This window comes from Eutrema salsugineum, unplaced genomic scaffold, assembly GCF_000478725.1.
Source record: "Eutrema salsugineum unplaced genomic scaffold, Eutsalg1_0 scaffold_12, whole genome shotgun sequence".
Taxonomy (NCBI): Eukaryota; Viridiplantae; Streptophyta; class Magnoliopsida; order Brassicales; family Brassicaceae; genus Eutrema; species Eutrema salsugineum.
The window spans coordinates 9,049,169-9,069,166 of record NW_006256895.1 but is presented as its reverse complement, the minus strand read 5'-3'; the positions used below and the strand labels follow the sequence as shown (position 1 = coordinate 9,069,166).

General features: G+C 41.2%; 1 protein-coding gene across 1 annotated transcript; it reads left to right on the top strand.

The window, feature by feature from the left end:
• Positions 1 to 5,795: 5,795 nt before the first annotated feature.
• LOC112089188 lies at positions 5,796 to 6,518 on the top strand. Its single transcript, XM_024160165.1, has one exon. The coding sequence runs from the start codon at positions 5,796 to 5,798 to the stop codon at positions 6,516 to 6,518; it is 723 nt and encodes a 240-aa protein (XP_024015933.1).
• Positions 6,519 to 19,998: the final 13,480 nt, after the last annotated feature.

The following is a 19,998-nucleotide window of genomic DNA, read 5'->3' as shown; positions in this document are numbered from 1 at the left end:
CCTCACACAGTCTCTCTCTCTCTCGATGTACATGTCCCTCAAAACTTTAAGGCAATTTCTCTATATCTCCATCTTTCTCCAAATTCGTCATCGACTGTCCCTTCTTATTCTGCAATATTGTTTGTATTATCATAGTTTTCTTATGAGAAGTGTTCTTTTTCTTTTTTTTCGGTCTTCTTCTTCATCTTTTCTTGCTTCTTTATCATCGACGTCAAGTGTTTTATTCATTATCTTTTCTTTCCTCTTGTTCATCATCTACAACGTCTATTGCATTTCCTTCTTCTGATTTGTGTTCTTCTTCTTCGTCATCGTTTATTTTGTTATACTTTTGTTCCTTATCTTGTGGTTTAGTTCTTCTTGGTATTTTTCTGATTCTTTTTTTTTTTTGTTTTATTCGTCTTCTTCTTCTGTCTCCAATTTTAAGGATTTTGTCTTCTTTTTCTGCCCCAAATTCATCATCTTATTTTTTTCCATAATTTCCTTCTTCTTCTTCATCATCTTTGACTTGTAATTTTTTTTCTTCATCTTCTTTCTCTTCATATTTTCTATTTTCTTCTTCATCATCTTATATATCTTTCGATTTTCTTATTCCTCATCTTTTTCTTCCATCTTCTTCATTGTATTTGACTTCTTCTTCATCATCTTTGTATTCTCTCAGTTCTTCTTCTTTTTTTAATTTTTATTAGCGTTCTTTATTCTCTACTTCTTACTCCTCTTTGGTCTTCATCAAACTCTTCTTCTTCTTGTTTTTCTTCATCTTTTTCTCATTTTTTTTCTTCCGATTTTCTTCTTTAACTCCAACATATTTTTTCTTATCCTTATTCTTCTTCACTATTTTTTATTCTCATTTGCTTCTTATTCTTCTCTATGGTTTTATTCAAATTCGTCTTTTTTGAGTTATTATATCATCAACTATGTCATATTCTTTATACTTCTACTTCTAAATTATAAGAAATATAGGTGAATAAAAGTAAAAACAATACATATAATTTATTACGAAAACTATTAGTACAACTTTTATAACAACTATGAATGGGTAAAAATAATAACAATATATACATTATTAATTAGCAAAATCTAATTAAAATTTTGTTTAATCATTTATTTTTATTGATGATTATTAAATTTAGAAAGTACATTAAATCCAAACACAAAAAAAAAATCTAAAAAAATGTTAAAATAAGATAATTAAGGGAAAAAATCAAAGACATTGCAAACCATTGATAAAACTTATACTAAAAACATTGAATGGATCTCCAAACACGAAAGAGATTCATCATAGAACCTGCATGTAACAAAGCAATGTACATCATTTGATGAAGAGAGGAGCAGGAACCCATTGACTTTCCTTATAGAAAGTTTCGACATACTCGATATCATCGTGAATTAAACCCAAAACATAACATGACTTTGAAAATAGGGTGGACAACACCATTAATTGTTCTTATATTTATATAAAAACACGGAGCGCGAACGACATGCAATGAAACTCTCAAGAAGTAGGCTTCACCAGCGTTAGGGTTGCAGTTGGCTATAATACTCAGTCTGGAGTTGCCGCAAAGACGGGGATGCCATTGACGTTTTTACGATCCCAAATCCAATGGGTCAGAAATTTAGAATACATATATGATATGGCTTCAGGATAGTCCTAATTAAACTTCAGCCAACCTGTAAATTTATTGTGGTAAACATCGGCAGAAAAATGTTCTTCTTCTGTAAAAGCGATTTGAGATAGAGGCAGATGATATGGCAAAATCTGAGGATCACGAATGAGAAAATTGCTAATCTCTACAAAAAAATTCATAAATGTTTTGAAGGAAAAAACTATTAGGAAATAGATTTAGATAATAAAAACGTCTAAAGGCAGAAAAAACATTTAAAGCACTATAAAAAACATTCACCTGACGATTCTATTGTAAGGCGAGAGATAAAATATTCAATAAGCAAATTATGAACTATAAAAAAATAGTAGGTTGTCATTACAGAAATGCATAAATAATACTATATATTGATTTTTCAAAAATATGTGGATAAATTTTTTAAAAAGATGCTAAACCTTAGAAGACGGACATTGTATGTAAGAAAACATGAAGACCGAGAGGAGTATATATAGGATGGATACGTTAAGGCTTAGGTTAATACCGACTTCGATATCAGTGGTCAATAACCAAAATCAGTGGCTAGGGCTAACTTCAAGATCGTGGCCCATTAACAAAATCACTGGCCTATAATCGAAAAAACATGTCACGGGTATTTACATGTAGATTAATGATCGACCTATCAGAACTAATTAAAACGCCACATAATTTTTTTAATAATGACACCTAGGATAATCACTGTGGAGACAACACATCAGATTTTTAGTCATGCCACATATATTTACATGTAAGATTAATGAGCAATCTATCAATATTAATTAAAACGCCGCATATTTTTTTTTTGATAATGACACGTAGGACAATCGCTGTGGAGTTGACACATCAGATTTTTTGCCATGTCACGGATATTTACACGTAGAATTAATGATTAACCTATTATAATTAAGTAAAACGCCACATAATTTTTTTAATAATGACACATAAGCAAATCGCTCTGAAGACGACACCTAAAATTTTTGACTTTGCAAATAATAGTATAAATTATTTGGGAAGTTGCTATTATCAGACAGTTGGTACCGTTTTAATAACATATTCAATGTACCTTTCCGTAAATTTAGGCTGAAAAAAAATAAACTGTCAATAATGTAACACATATATATATATATATATATATATATGATCCTTTGGCGATACAGTTGAGATACAGTTGTGATAACTGATCAGGGTGCTTTCAATGCTAATTCATGATGCTAAGAAAATAATGAGATACTTATAATTCTTTAGTATAGATCTCCAAATCAGATTAATTCATTCTGATGACAATAATCCCTTTGATAATTACCTAATCAAGACTAACTTTAATTAGTGAAAAGGCAATTAACAAGCATGAAGTTCAATACCTAAAATGACCAAACAGCCTCTTAAACATCAGATCAATGACTAAGAAAAACTGAATCTTACACAGAAAGATATAACAAGCATTACATGATCTCTATTTCCAATTAACTTAGAACTCTAAACAAGATCAGTTCTTCAGCAAGATAAAGATCACATTTCAAATCATCACTCAAACCTAATTTCCATTAGTGTAATGATGATCAAGATGCATTAATAAACAGTTCTAAAATGTCGTTTATGCTTCAAACAAACACTCTCATGGAATTCAAAACGTAAACCCTTTAGTTAGATTTTTCAGACATTTCATCAAACACCTTGTGGGTGGAGAAATGTCTAAGGTCTAGATTAAGCTTATAATGGGAGATCTAGCATTAAAAGCAGCTAAATAAGGAAAGAAAATGAGAATTTAGCACCTAAACATCATAAACTAAACATCTAAGCACCCTAATCTACACATCTAAAGACTTATAAAAGACTACTCAGTAATCATACTTAACACACTAGATCGTTTGCAACAAGTGATGTTAAGTATGATTAATAAATTAGAGAAGATAAAAAGATTGATACGAAACAGCTTTGAATAATTAAAAACAAAGATATTTCTTAACAAAGATCAAGTATTTCACAAAAGAGGCAAAGAACTACAAAATGAATGAAAGATATTTAGGTTTTTAGGTCACAAATGTATATATAGTGGAGGTTGGCAAACCGGAACAGCCCAAGACAAACTGGGTCCTGACCCGGCCTTGTTGGGTCTTTGGTGCTATGCCATGCCTCAGCCCAAGTCTCTCCAAGTTGTGGCCTCAACCCGTGGCAGTGAAATCTGGGTTTAAAACATGATGAACATGCATTGCCACGGCTTGGAACCAGCTCTTCTTGCTGTGGCCTTTGACTCATGGCATTGCACGAAAGTTTGTTGGGGAGCTGGCCACGACTTGAGCAAGCCGTGGCACTATGTCATGGCAGTGAAATCTGGGCTTGAGACATGAAGAAAACTGCAGTGCCACGCCTAAAATCATCCTCTCCTTACTATGGCACTTGATCTCTGGTATCCTGCGAATGTTTTGGTGCTTTCTTCAAGAGTTGGCCACGACATGAGTAAGTCGTGGCAAACAGTTCATGACACTGACCGTGTGTGATGTTCCCTGGTGCCACGAGATGCTCAAGTCGTGGCAACTAAGTCGTGGCTATGCATAAGACTCCATGAGATGACACTTAGGCGTTTTGGGAAAGATTTGGTTCTGAAGTTGTGAGTTTGACATTGCCACGAGCTATTTGGTCGTGGCCTTCAAGTCATGGCACGAACTGGCGCTTAACCAGGTGCTACTCCAAAGATAAGGCTGATTCCGGGAAGACATGTCTGTGCTTAAACCCGCGTAACTTTCGAGCCAGTGATCCGGTACTCAAGAATCCAGCTTCAGGAGATAGGTGACTCAATAAGCTAAAACATTGATGAAGAGTCCAAATGCATCCGGAGAGAGCAAGGCTTCCGGTACAGCGGTTTTTTGCGGCGCATTGGATTGGTCCGGATTTTAGCTGCGAGACAAGTTCATCTTCAAACGGCAATAATTTTCGTTTCACTTCACCAAATCAGCTGATTTTAACTCCATGAAACGATGGCTCGATCTTCTACAACTTCAATGAAGTTGTCGGAGACAAATCGGAATTGAAAATCTCCGTCTTAAGTGATCTTTGAAGAGTATTGGCGGTTGAGAAATTATATCTGAGAGCCATGTACATGTTTTGGCTGAGGGTTCTATACCGTGGTACGTGTTTTTGGTTGAGAAATGTGACCTGCGATACAGCAAATGTCCAATACACATTTTCAACCAATTTCTTCATCTTTTTCCACATTTTATCCAATGGTCTCCACTCATTTGATCCTAATTGTTTCCAAAGTACCTGATAAACACTCCAAATCAAAGACTCACTTGAACCTAATGCAAACTCCTAGTAAAACTAAAACAAAGACAAAACACTAAGGATTCTATCTAAAAAATGCATATTTGGGACTTTAAACATGAACTAAAATGCACACTAAACATGGTAAATTATGCATATATCAGGTTAGAATCTAGTATGTGATTAATATGAAGAAGAAAAAGGAAGAGAAGGGCAAACAAAAAAAACGAGTAGTGAAAGAGAAAGTGAATGATACAAATTTAAACCTATTTATTATGGAAATTTCATTCATGAAAGAGAAAAAAGATGAACATGCTGGTGATTTTCAAAAATACCTAAATTAAAAATTTAGAGAGAGTTAGACCCTTCAAGAAAATATAACTGAACGTTATTTTACCACTATTGGTTCATTTCTTCAATGTTTCTGTTTGATGATTATTCTTTTTAATAAGCAACTTAAAGTTTTCAAAAACATTTAAGTGTAGATTTTTTCACAGTGTTAGTTCTATATTGTTGTTTATAGGATAACAATGAAGAAATGATTAAAGATTTTGATGACATCCAAAGATAAAGCCACAAAAAGAAGACTGTGTTAGTTCCAAAAAGAAATCTGCAAAAGATTTCACAGTGTTAGTTCTATATTGTTGTTTCTAGGATATCTTCAAGCTTTATGGATAGCCACTCTTTCTCCAGCCACACTTCCTTCGTAATGAAGAGATTCTCTACCCTCAAAAGCTTTTCCATAACCCTCAAAAGCAACAATCAAATTAGGAGCCTCTCTACCCCCCTCTAGCTTATGCTAAGTATTTCAAGCCTTCCTTTCCATCATTCAAGAGTGGACCCAAGACCATCCTATCCCTAAACAAGACCTACATATCTACAGAATCAAGCTCCAAGATGTCATCCTCCAGAGGCCTAAACAACAGCAGAGCTCACCAGATCCAAAGACAGGACGAAGAGGAAGACGTGGTTATCTTAACACAAGTGGATAAATCGGCTCTGATAGCACAGTTTAACTGTAGCTTGGTGGGGAGAATGTTTAACAAAGAGGACAGAAGCATCAAGGCCTTAATCGCTCTTCTCCCCATAGCTAATATATGGGATGTCGAGGGCAGAGTGCACGATGTCGACTTGGGGAACTCCCGCTTCCAGTTCGATTTTTACTCGGAGACAGATCTCCAGAAAATTCTCAACAAACGACCCTGCCACTTCAACAGATGGTCTTTTGCTTTGGAGAGATGGTCTCCCCACGTTGGAGATGTATTTCCAAACTCCATGACTTTCTGGGTTCGCACAACAGGCATTCCAACCCACTTCTGGATGGATGAAATCTTCTCTGAATTTGGAAAAACCATTGGGGTTTTCGGTGCCATAGAAGCAAAGGCGGCAAGGTTCCAAGTAACCATAAAAGTAGATGAGCACCTGAAATTCGAAAAGAGAGCAAGACTCTCTACAGGCGAGATTGTTACGGTTTTTCTGAAGTATGAAAGCTGTACCGATGGTGCTTCACATGCTTCCACATTTCTCATGAGGAAAGTTCTTGCCCACTGCTTACTGATCAGCAGAGAAAAGAAAAAAGAAAAGAAAGAGAGGCTGCTAGAGACCCTGATGTCCAGATAAGAGAGGAATACCCAAGAAGAAAGGTCATTCCTTTGGCATACGAACAAGCAGGAAGTAGCATCAATCCCTCTCGTATGAGGCACCTGACTGAGAATACAGCCGTGAAAACAAAACCATTCCTTACACCTCTTCTGCAGTAAAGGAATCTCCTCACCGTAGTGGAAGAGAGACTTCACACCAAGAAATAGATAGTGTCTGGAAAAGAATGGAGATCCCATATGAGCCCAGAAATGGAAGACAAAAAGACTCACGTGCCATAACAACTCCCCGCTTTCGGGAGACCTCACACCACCTGGATGCAGTTGATCGAAAGAGACGCTATGAGGATTCGTTTGCACCAAATAGAAAGAGGGAAGAGTCAAACAAAATTAGAGAAACAACACCTTCAAGAGACTACCAAAAACTTCAGATTAATGAACGTGCTACTGCTGCTTCTCACCACTCTCAGGTGTCGGACTCCCAAAAGAAAATATCGGAGATCCTATCAACCGTTAATCGGCAAAACAACCTTTCAAGTCAACATAACACCTAAGAGAGAGACCATTCCGCCTAAATCTCCAGAAGAGATCTGATGTTATGTCAAAAGACAAGGAAAAATGAATTGATCTGGGAAACAGCTCGGAATCAGGAAGCTCAGCAAAGAAAAGCCTGAACTTTGCGATGGAAGTATCCATGGAAGCATCTATGCAAGTACCTGAGCCGACAGTGATCCCAACCAAATCTCTGATCCCTTTTTTGAGAAGAAAGCAAGTTTCTGAACCCAGAAGGAGCTGGTATGATATGACGCTGGAAGATAAGTATGAGGATGATGAACTCGAGACTATTGGAGAGGAAAAAAAGATAAAGCAACTGGATTTCGATTTTCGATCCGAAATGATTGCCGAACTTGGTGAGGATACAATCGTGGAGGACGAAATGGAGGATGAGAAGGAAGAGACAGAGGATGAGATGCTAGCGAACGAAGATGAAGGGCTCGGTGACTGGGTGGAAAACGACGACCTTATGGAAGAAGAGCTGTTTAACGATGAGTTCCTAGGAGAGGATCTAATGCTCGCAGATGATGAAAATTTGGAAAAAAAGGCTGCATCTCCATGGAAGAAGATGAAGCAGCCGGGGAAGAAGCTGATCAGGAGGGTGGTGAGAGTGATGAAATTCCAAATCCCGTCAATTTTGATGCGATGAAAATCTTAGGTTCCCCTCCTAGAAACCTCCGGAGCTCTTCTTAGGTTTAAGGTATGTCAGAAAAAGCAAAGAAGAAGATCGATAACAGCCCAAATATCATGGGCTTCTCCACAAAAATGAGGACTTTGGCAAAGGGCCGTGTGTCCCCATGTAACAAGGGGAAGAAATCTGGGCCTCTTCCAAGTCCAAGTAAGACCAAAAAATCCCTCTCAAGGAAGAGCAACCGAACAAGAACAAGAAGACCTTGAGTGCTTAAGCCGGCACAACGACAACAGAATGAGCGCAATAGCATGGAATTGTCAGGGTAAGTGAGCACAACTGACAAAAGAGCACCTGGAAGAGCTTCATCGGTGTTTTCTACCTAGTTTTCTTTTTTTTTTTTATCATAGACAAAAAACAATCCTTATGCTATGCAAGATATGCAAATTTCATTCTGATATGACCATGTTTTCACCATGGAGCCGAGAGGCAGAATCGGTAATCTAGCTTTATTTTAAATAGATGATCCAAAAAAGTTGTTATCTTATATTCAGATACTCGTATGATCGATGTTGAATCAACGTTTGAGGGAAAAAAATTTCATAATATTTGTTTATGGTGATAAATTCGTTGAGTCCCGAGAACAAGTTTGGGAAAGACTCACACGGATGAGTCTTAACTGTCAAGGTGCTTGGTTAATGATGGGGCATTTTAATGAAGTCACTGGTAATCATGAAAAAAAAAGGAGGACTGAGAAGATCAGAATCCTCTTTGCTACCATTGATAACATCATATTTGTACCCATTTTCACTATTGATTTCAAATGCTTTTTTAAAGGTTTTAATTAGTTTTAGGAATTTTTATTACTCTTTTTTTATATTTGTACTTTCAAGACTCTTTTCAGGAAAGTTGGGAAAAAATATGACAAAATTGAAAAAATCCACATTTTTAGTTCAAAGTCAAACCATCAGAAGTTCAATCTCAAATGAAGATTTTCTCACCGTCTGATCCAGTTCAATTTTGGAGACATTCAAGAGGATCTAACTGAATTTTCATAGCACTTCACTTCAGGAAAATCCAATGGTGCAATCAAAAGTTACATGAAGATCAAGATATCCTGTCAATCAGTCCGAACTTCAGCTGACCCGCGACAAAACACCTTCTGGCCGCACACCATGCTTCTCACATGCAGTAAACCATCATTTCACCAGTTCCAAAAGACCCTCACTTGCTGTGCAACATAACTCGGCCCCAAGGTCCAACATCAAGCCCATTTTGTCATTTCTCTTCGCAAAAGCCTTAATGAAGACCTAGATGACCTTAGGACTTATAAATACATTTTTTAGCAGTCCTAATCGGGTGTGTTCTCCTGTAATGAGTTTTTGAGCCACCAAAACTTTGTTTCTTAGGGTTAGGCGAAGGAGAGAGGGATTTGTCCCTTGAACCTTTGACATATCTCCTTCTTTTTATATATCTACACTATACTATTTTTAGTTATATGCATCTTGCATACTTGTTTATCTTTTCCTGCATCATGTTAGAGTAGTTTAGTAGTTGAGTTTTAAGGACCAATCCAAGGGACACACATGTTTGATAGGGATTGCTAGTTTTTCTCAACCATATTCTATTTCTCATCTCTTCTAAGTTAAACCTAATGCATGAGGTTAGAGTCATGAACTAATCTATGAACCTAGGATTGATCAGAGCCATGAAAGTAATTTATTAGATTGTCAGAAACAGCTTTGAAAGAACGTACTCGCTGTAGGAAATGAAAGCTATTGATAGAAGACCGTCCTAGAATTGTCACACACTTGGCTCGGTGGAGGTTGATAGATCCTTGGATCCAGACCGGTTCGGTGAAAGAGATGCTAAGGCGTGAGCGAGAGCTCGAAAATCCCTAGGCCCAATTCCAAAGAAGGGGTTGGAAACGAGGGGATGGACAAAGTTGATTAAGGATTGCGATATCGGATGTTAGGGTGTGAGACAAGTCCCGAAGTTCCCTAAGCCCCAAATATGACTACAACTCTCTCTCACACTTTGGAATCGAAGGCTGCGTCAAGCAGGATGAAACTACTTGATAAACCGAAAATCGATCAATGGCTAACCACCAAAATATCGACAAAGTTCTCGAAGAACAAAAGAGAAAAAAACTCAAAGAGATATTTTTATAAAAAGATAAGTGATAATGGTTCTGAATACATGGGTGCCTTTATATAGAGGCGAAAGGACACCATCGGTCATACTCAGAGAATTAAAAGACATTAAATGAAACTAAATGAATCTAAAGATACGTTGAATAACGATTGGATTTCCGGATGACCCTTCGCGTCTTCTCGCTAGACTCTTGAACTCCTTAACCGTTATACTTGGCCGCGAATCGAACCATGGTCGCGAGATGGGTGTGCATTAACCTCGTTAAAACCCCACTCGGAAAACCCAGTGGGACAAAACCGAATGTAAGGAAAAAGAGTATTAACACAACACCCCAACCAGGTTAGTTCGGACCAGAGTACATGGGAGCGGTCATGACTTTGTGAATGGGTGTTAGGTCGTCAGCTCGGCCTTGGTTCCTTAGCTCGGTGAGAACTTGTTGGATTGCTCCTGTGAGCTTCTTGGTACGCGATCTGGTCATCGGTCCAGTTGGCATGGCCAAGACGTCGTTCAGGTCGACTCCTTGGTCTTGTACCCCGTCCTGAACCTCGACTTCGCTTAGCTCGGCCACTTGGTCTTGTGTTCCGGCCTGAACCTCGATCTGTTCCTCATCCTTAACTCCCATCGGTTCCATGATTCTATCATCCCCCCCCCCCTCTTGAAAAGGACTTGTCCTCAAGTCGGCTTCATCTGCGTGAAAAGGAATGATATCAGCAATATTGAAACTTGAGCTAACTGAGTACTTACCTTGGAGGTCGAGCTTGTAAGAATTGTCGTTGATCCGCTCTAGGATAGTGAATGGTCCGTCCACTCTCGGCTTCAATTTAGACTTTCTCTCTTCCGGAAACCTCTCTTTCCTTAGGTAGATCCACACTTGGTCTCCGGGCTCAAACATCTTTTTGGTTTTTCTTTTATTGGCGTACTTCTGGAATTGCTCCGTCTTTCTTTCGATGTTTTGCATTGCCTTTTCATGCATCTTCTTCACCAGATCGGCTTTCTTCTTCCCGTCCATGTTCTCACGCTCAATCATTGGTAAAGGGGTTAGATCCAAAGGGGTAAGAGGATTAAAACCATAAACTAACTGAAATGGTGAAAACAATGTGGTAGAATGGACAGCTCGGTTATAAGCGAACTCAACATGAGGTAAACATTCCTCCCCAGTCGTAAGGTTCTTTTTAATGACCGATCTCAAGAGAGCTGACAAGGTCCTATTGACCACTTCGGTTTGACCGTCGGTCTGAGGGTGACAGGTTGTGGAAAAACACAGTTTAGTTCCTAACTTAGCCCACAACGTTTTTCAAAAGTGACTAAGAAATTTAGTATCCCGATCTGACACTATGGTTCTAGGAACTCCATGTAAACGAACAATTTCCCTAAAGAACAGATCGGCTATATTGGAAGCATCATCAGTTTTGTGGCATGGAACAAAGTGTGCCATCTTGGAGAACCTATCTACTATGACAAAGATAGAGTCCTTACCTCGGCGGGTCCTAGGTAACCCGAGGAAAAAGTCCATGGAGATGTCTGTCCACGGCTCGGTAGGGATGGGTAGTGGAGTGTACATTCCTGCGCCCTGGCTGCGGCCTTTGGCTAATTTGCAAACTGTGCATCTTTGGCAGATTCTCTCCACATCCTTCCTGAGGTGCGGCCAGTAAAAATGGTCTTGGACCACACTTAGCGTCTTAAGAACTCCGAAATGTCCCATCAAGCCTCCTCTGTGTGCCTCCCTGACAATCAAGTCACGCATAGAAGTGTTATGTATACACAGTTTATGCTCATAAAACAAATACCCATCACTTTGATAATATTTGCCATAGGAAAACTTAGAACTGGCGCGATAAACTTCAGAACTGGCGCGATAAACTTCTTGGAAGTCCAGGTCGGTTGCGTAGACTTCTTTGATCATCTCAAATCCAAGTATCTTGGCATCAAGCGTCGAGATCAGGGCATAACGTCGGGATAGCGCGTCCACCACAACATTCTCTTTTCCTTGCTTGTACTGAATCACATAAGGGAATGTCTCGATGAACTCGACCCATCTCGCATGTCGCTTGCTCAGTTTCTGTTGTCCTTTGAGATGCTTTAAGGACTGGTGATCGGTATGGATGACGAACTCCTTGGGCCACAAGTAGTGTTGCCAAGTCTGTAGAGCTCGGACCAAAGCATAGAGCTCTTTGTCGTAGGTCGGGTAGTTAAGCGTTGCTCCTCCAAGTTTCTCGATAAAGTAAGCGATCGGTCGTTTCTCCTGCATGAGCACGGCTCCAATTCCCACTCCGGATGCATCACACTCGATCTCAAAGGTCTTGAGAAAATCGGGCAGGGAGAGTAAGGGTGCGTGTGTAAGCCGGTGCTTTAGGGTATTGAACGCTTCCTCCTGAGCTCGTTCCCATTTGAATCCTACGTCATTCTTGATGACCTCGGTGAGAGGGGCTGCGATCGTGCTGAAGTCTCGGACGAACCGGCGATAGAACCCGGCCAGACCGTGGAAGCTGTGAACTTCTCCAACCGTCTTGGGACTTGGCCAGTCTCGGATAGCCTTGATCTTCTCCTCGTCCACCTGTATACCCTGTGAACTGACAAAAAAGCCTAGGAACACCACGTTATCCGTACAAAAGGAACACTTCTTAAAATTTCTAAATAAGCGTTCTTTCCTAAGGACTTCTAGCACTTGTTTTAAATGATTCACATGCTCCTCTAGGCTCTTACTGTATATCAGGATGTCATCGAATTAAACCACTACAAAAACGCCTATGAACGACCTAAGCACATGATTCATTAATCGCATAAAGGTACTAGGTGCGTTAGTTAGGCCAAATGGCATGGCCAGCTATTCATACAAACCATGTTTGGTTTTGAACGCGGTCTTCCACTCATCACCTTCTTTCATTCGGATCTGATGGTAACCACTCTTTAAATCTATCTTTGTGAACACACTAGACCCATAAAGTTCATCTAGCATGTCATCAAGACGAGGGATAGGATGGCGATACTTTACCGTGATGTTGTTGATAGCTCGGCAATCAACACACATTTGCCAGGTTCCATCCTTCTTTGGCACCAAGAGCACGGGCACGACACAAGGACTTAGACTTTCGCGGATGTATCCCTTGGCCATCAACTCGTCGACCTGGCGTTGGAGTTCCTTGGTCTCAGTCGGATTGGTACGGTACGCAGGTCGGTTGGGTAAGGACGCTCCAGGTACGAGGTCGATCTGGTGCTCAATACCTCGGATCGGTGGTAGCCCGCCTGGATTGTCTTCGGGAAAGACGTCCGCGTATTCCTGCAAAGCCCAAGAAATCCTGCTCAGAAGTTCCGGCTTGGTGTTAGACGTGCTAGCCAAAGCGGTTTTGAACATAAGAAGAATGAAAGGCTGCCTCTCAAGCATAGCCTGTTTAATCTCTCTTGGCCTCACAAAAAGAGTCTCTCTTCTCACGGGTTGAGTGTTTAAGGCTTTTTGTGGGGGTTCACTCAGTGTTTCACTCTCATTTTTAGTGGAGGTGTTTAGGGGGTTGATCATGGTAGCTTTGCCTTTGTTACTTCTTTCCAATTGGATTTGATCCAGATATACCTCTTGGGGTGATAGAGGCGCCAGCACGACCTTACGTCCTTGGTGTTCAAACGAATGTTTGTTAGTGAACCCGTCATGAACTGCTTTCCGGTCGAACTGCCACGACCATCCTAACAGAATGTGTCCAGCCTCCATGGGTAGAACATCGCATAACACCTCATCTTCATATCGTCCGATCTTGAATGGCACGGTGACTTGCTTGGTGACCTTGAGTTGCCTTTGGTTGTTAAGCCATCTGAGGTTGTACGGATGCGGATGCTTGATAGTTTGCATCCCGAGCTTCTCCACCATACTCTGGCTCGCTACATTTGTGCAACTTCCTCCATCTATGACCATGCTGCAGGTTTTCCCCATGACTATACACCTCGTGTGAAAGAGGTTTTCTCTTTGATCCTCTTCTCGGACCGGCTCTTGTGACACTAGCACTCGCCGTGCTACCAGTAGCTCTCCTCCAGCCGCATACTCTTCTTCAGGCTCCTCGTCATACTTTGGCTCAGCTTCACTTTCTGCTTCGGACACGACCTCGCCGGTGTCTAGAAGGATCATAGCTCTCTGGTTTGGACACTTGTTCGCATAATGGCCCTTGCCCCTACATTTAAAGCATTCGATATCACGAGTCCGGGCTGAGGTTACCTCGGCTTTGCCTTTGAGGTCGGCGCTCTGACTGGGCTTGACTTCGGACTTCGGCCACGTAGGGTAGACAGCTTTTTCATCTCGGTAGGTCGGTCGCGAACTGGATCCGGTAGTGAACCGATTGGTTCCCTTGCGCCTGAGCTGTTGTTCCAAGAGGATTGCTTTATGTAACATTTCGTACATGTCCTGGCATTCCTGAAGTTCCATTCGGTCTTGAAGGTCTCGGTTTAGACCGCTCAAGAATCTCGTCATTGTTGCGTCCTCAGGTTCAAAGACATCGGCTTTGATCATAAGCCTCTCCATTTCCTGGTGATAGTCTTCCACAGACTTGGTTCCTTGAGTAAGACGTCTGAGTTTGGTGTGTAGCTCGCGTTGATAATGCGCGGGCACAAACCGTTGCCTCATCAAAGTAGCCATCTCTTCCCAGATTTCAACAGGCCGTTCTCCGTTTCTTCTTCTACTGATCACGATCTGATCCCACCAATCGATTGCGTAGCCATTGAACTCTGAAGCAGGTAGGTTTATCTTCTTCCTCTCCGGAAGGTCTTGACACCCAAAGATGATATCAACCTTCTTTTCCCATTCCAAGAAAGCGTCCGGGTCGCTCTTGCCATAGAACGCCGGGATCCGGAGCTTCATTCCTCCGAGGTCGTTGTCGTTTCGGCCTCTAACCAATTCAGCTTTGTAACGCTGCTGTGGTCGTCCTCCCTCATAACGGTCGTTTGGGTTTCTCGCGGGCATGGCGTGTCCTCGGTCTCGGATTCCTCCAGCTCGGCCACGAAACATTCGGTTGCCTCGCGGTCTCGCTCGGCTACTACCAGACGAGTGATTGTCATCGTAGAAAGGATTGTCGACCTCAGGTTCCTGGTTCCGATCTCGGCGGATGTGCATGGGTTCCTCACGGTTCTGATCGTTTACTTCCGCTGGTCTCGGCTGACCTTCAAGCCGCTCCATTCGTTGGCTCATGCGCTCCATCATCTCGGTGATTTGATTAAGCTTGGCTTCCATCTCTCCTGGGGTGTACCAGCGAACGTGATTACCGTCTCGGAAGGTGTAGAACTCACAGTCGTCCAAAGAGAAATCGGATGACATACAAGTACCTCGAAAAATTGAACAAACACGTTAGTAATCAAAATTCCTCACAATTGTTTCCCTCTTTGTTCACTCACTCTCTTAATGACCTCACAACACACTAGAATTTCTCTCCGGTTCTAAGCAAACTAAATCGACAAATCGATTTAAGCCTTGTTCGAATCGGTGAATCAAGCAAGTTGGACGTTTTAAGAGATAAGAAGAATAGATAGGAAGAAAAGAATTCAGATCCTTTTTTTTTTTAAATGATCGATTTACAAGAGATAGATGAGAAAAGACATAATTCTAAAAGAGAAGAAAGATAGTACCGATTCACAAGTGCGTGGCTCTGATACCACTTGATAGAATACCGTCCTAGAATTGTCACACACTTGGCTCGGTGGAGGTTGATAGATCCTTGGATCCAGACCGGTTCGGTGAAAGAGATGCTAAGGCGTGAGCGAGAGCTCGAAAATCCCTAGGCCCAATTCCAAAGAAGGGGTTGGAAACGAGGGGATGGACAAAGTTGATTAAGGATTGCGATATCGGATGTTAGGGTGTGAGACAAGTCCCGAAGTTCCCTAAGCCCCAAATATGACTACAACTCTCTCTCACACTTTGGAATCGAAGGCTGCGTCAAGCAGGATGAAACTACTTGATAAACCGAGAATCGATCAATGGCTAACCACCAAAATATCGACAAAGTTCTCGAAGAACAAAAGAGAAAAAAACTCAAAGAGAAATTTTTATAAAAAGATAAGTGATAATGGTTCTGAATACATGGGTGCCTTTATATAGAGGCGAAAGGAGACCATCGGTCATACTCAGAGAATTAAAAGACATTAAATGAAACTAAATGAATCTAAAGATACGTTGAATAACGATTGGATTTCCGGATGACCCTTCGCGTCTTCTCGCTAGACTCTTGAACTCCTTAACCGTTATACTTGGCCGCGAATCGAACCATGGTCGCGAGATGGGTGTGCATTAACCTCGTTAAAACCCCATTCGGAAAACCCAGTGGGACAAAACCGAATGTAAGGAAAAAGAGTATTAACACAACACCCCAACCAGGTTAGTTCGGACCAGAGTACATGAGAGCGGTCATGACTTTGTGAATGGGTGTTAGGTCGTCAGCTCGGCCTTGGTTCCTTAGCTCGGTGAGAACTTGTTGGATTGCTCCTGTGAGCTTCTTGGTACGCGACCTGGTCATCGGTCCAGTTGGCATGGCCAGGACGTCGTTCAGGTTGACTCCTTGGTCTTGTACCCCGTCCTGAACCTCGACTTCGCTTAGCTCGGCCACTTGGTCTTGTGTTCCGGCCTGAACCTCGATCTGTTCCTCGTCCTTAGCTCTCATCGGTTCCATGATTCTATCAGCTATCTATAGAGCAGATGTGAACAAAAATGAATTCCATTAGTAATGCATGATCTTACGCGACAAGAAACGAAAGCTAGTTGTTGAGTTTAAGTGATTAGTTGGTTAAGATGACGAGAGATGCTTAGCCATACAAGTTCTTATTCTAGTTCCATGCAGATCCTAGAATTAGATTAAGATAATTTACCTAAGACTAGTCGTAAGATACTTAGATATCGATTAGGATAAACAGGGGAAGTTTGCATCGCACCCTATGAGTTTAGAACCCTAGTTTGAATCGAGCATCCCGTAGATTTTCCTTAGCAACTCAACCTTATTTCATTTTAAGTCTTTAGTCGAACTAGTTTAGCATTAGGTTTACTTTTATTTTTTCTTTTCTTTTTCCGTAAAAACCCAAAACCAAACAAAAATTCCTTGAGTTTATTATTTCGCTTACTTATCCCAGTTTGAAGTTTCTGCAGATTAAACATCCTCCTTGTGGATCGACACCCGAAGTACTACACCATACGACTGTGCACTTGTAGTTTTCTAGGGTTTTATAAATTTAAAACGTATTCGCGACCCGCTAACACTAGCTCGCATCAATTTTTTGGCTCTGTTGCCAGGGAGGCTATATATGTCGAGTTTCTGCCAAACTTCATAGGAAGTAATGCCGAACTATAAACACTATATCTTTTTTCTTTTAATTCTCTCTCTTTACTGTTTGCCCTAGTTTCAGACTTTGGAGACATGGATCTCCCACAAAGGAAAAACCATAATCCCGAGCAAAGGTTTTTCAACTTGTGTGCTGCTCCCTGCGCATGTGAATCACCATTCAGGCGTGATTACGGACACATGGATCGGATCCCTCAGCCGAACGATCACCATGGAAGCTGCGAGCCTCTTTCTTACCAAGATGAACCCTATTCACCTCCCTTGGTGAACCGTCGACCATCTCATCCCCTGATTCATCAGATTCTGCACCAGAACCATGAGAATAATTGATGTAGGCTCAAACTAAATCGATTAGGGTTTATGTTGAACCAGTACCTTGATTCCCAAGCTGTCGTCAAAGCTACCCTGCACATGAAGATAGATGCCATATCCATCAAGCTTAACAAGAAGTTTGATGATCTCTCTGATCACGTGAAAACCCTAGAAGAACAAAGATTCAAAGACAGTGCAGTAATGAACCAGAGAATGGAATCTGTTAAAGAAGAACAAGGGAAAAACACCTTCAACCTTTGACAAGCCGATTCAAACTCGATGACCTAGATAAGGAGCTGAATGAAAGCAAAAACCAATCCTATGAGTACGCATTGGAGCTATGGCAAGGCGTAGGAAAGGTTGTTGACAAGACTTAGAAGCTTGATTCTACTTTAGATAGAGTTGTTTATGCTCTTGATGAAGTAGAAGAGAAAGTTGAGAAACTTTCTAAGGATCATTAGGAGAATGATCCAACCACTGGAATCACTGATTTGGAGACCAAAGACATGCCAGACAACCACTGGAAGCAAGAGTACAACAATGAAGACGAGGAGGAAGAAGCATCGAGCATCACAAGCCAGGAGAAGCCCACCACAGCTGCGCAAGCGTCACCCGCAGCCGAGCTCACTCCCACCGCGTCTGTGCAAATCTCTGCCGCAGAGGAGGCCCATTTTTCAAGTCCCGAGCCTTCTCATCCATTAACCGAAAGTTGTTCAGTTGAACACCGATCCCTTGTGACCAGACCTAGACTGTTCAATAAAGTTGTCTTCTCCATCACCGCACAAGCCGCAAAGGAGAAACAAGAATCCACCAACTATGCACCTTGTAATATGGCCTACACTTGTGAGAGAGAGATTTAAGAGCAGTTCTCTGAAGATGAAGAGTATGGTTTGTTTGTTGAGGATGCAAACCTTGGAGACCATTCATCAAGAAGCAACTCACCAGTTCTTGAAGAGCCAATAACCAACAGCATATCTAGAGAGAGACTCATTGAGTTCAACCACTTTGTGAAGATAATCCCTCTCAACCATGGATTCGATGATATTTGGAAGCTGGGCTGCCTACAAATTTTCTTCAGATACAGCAAGGAGACTAAGGAGAACATCTACACCTATTTCAAGAGAGCCAGGTACCTATCTTTCCCAAGATCATCGCCTGATGCAGCGGTTTACAGGATTCATCTCAAAGACCCTGAAGAAGCCAATGATTACACCAATAAGATCAGCAAAGAGAAGCTCAAAGAGTTCAATCAAGTAGTTCAGAATCTACCCAATGGAATTTCTTTTGCCAAGGTGTGCAAAGACCACATGATCGGCCAATTTTTCTGTGAGAGCAAAGAGTCCATTTCAGAGATGAAAGACTTGTTCACACGCCCAAGAAGGAAGACCAGTTCGAACCCTCCACAAAATCCAAGACCAAGGTCAATTTCTTATTTCTTGTGATATTAGAGGTGAAAGATTTCCTAATGTTCTTTGGGATTCTGGAGCTTGCCTTAACATGATGTCCAAGGCTACTGCTTTGAGACTTGGTATTAAGCACATTTCAAGGACCAAGACTAAGATCAGCATAGCTGATGACTCAAGTGCAACGCCAAGAGGAATATCCTGAGACATACCCTTGATGATTGGAGATTGCATTGCCCCTGTTGAATTCTACATAGTCCAGACCAAAGATGACTCATATCCAGTTATCCTAGGATGGTCCTTTCTGGCAAATGCTGGAGCCATCATGGATTGGCCAAACTGGAGAGTTTCTTTCGCAAATGTCGACAAGGTCATCTTCTTCGAAGCTACCCCTTTCAAAAACAAAGGAGGAAAACACCCAAGGACACATGGTTTTGAAGCAGAAGAACTCTGGAGTGAGGAAGAATCTGCTAGAGAAAACGGGAAGATCTTCGAAAAAGACTTGTCTTAGGACAAGATCTTCACTAGACTAAGCTAGCTTCTTTTCAAAAGTCCAGCTAAGGACTATAAACAAAAGGGCTTGATGGGAGGAACCCCATTTTTAGGTATCTATATATTTAGTTATTCTTTCTTTTTCTTCTGAAGTTTTGTTTTCTATTTTATACAAGCCTTAGTATGCAAACAAAAACATTAAAAAAAAAAAACAAAGAGAGGAAGAGCTTGACCGCGGCCGCGACCTTCGCACCCGCAGCCAAGCACCGGCTCACCGCGACCACGACTATCTCAACCGAGGCCGGCCTCGAATCCACCACGACCACAACCATCTCAACCGTGGCCAAGTTTCATTGGCCAAGTCTGGCCACTTCACCTTCTACATTGGTTCAAATCAATTACCATTTGACCAAGTTCCATTCCAGATTAACCACCATCCACCATTCACTATCCCATCACCTCCATAACCATTCCATAATCCATCTATCACCCCAAACGCCAGGTAAGTTTTCTCTCTCTTTATCTTTTAAATTCTTACATACTCTATTTCGCGTCCTTGCCTGATTTATTTCACACTGGAGACAGTGTGATTTAAGTCAGGGGGTGGATTCAATCCCTTACTAACATTCTTTTCTTTCATGAGACTATTAGACTATGCAT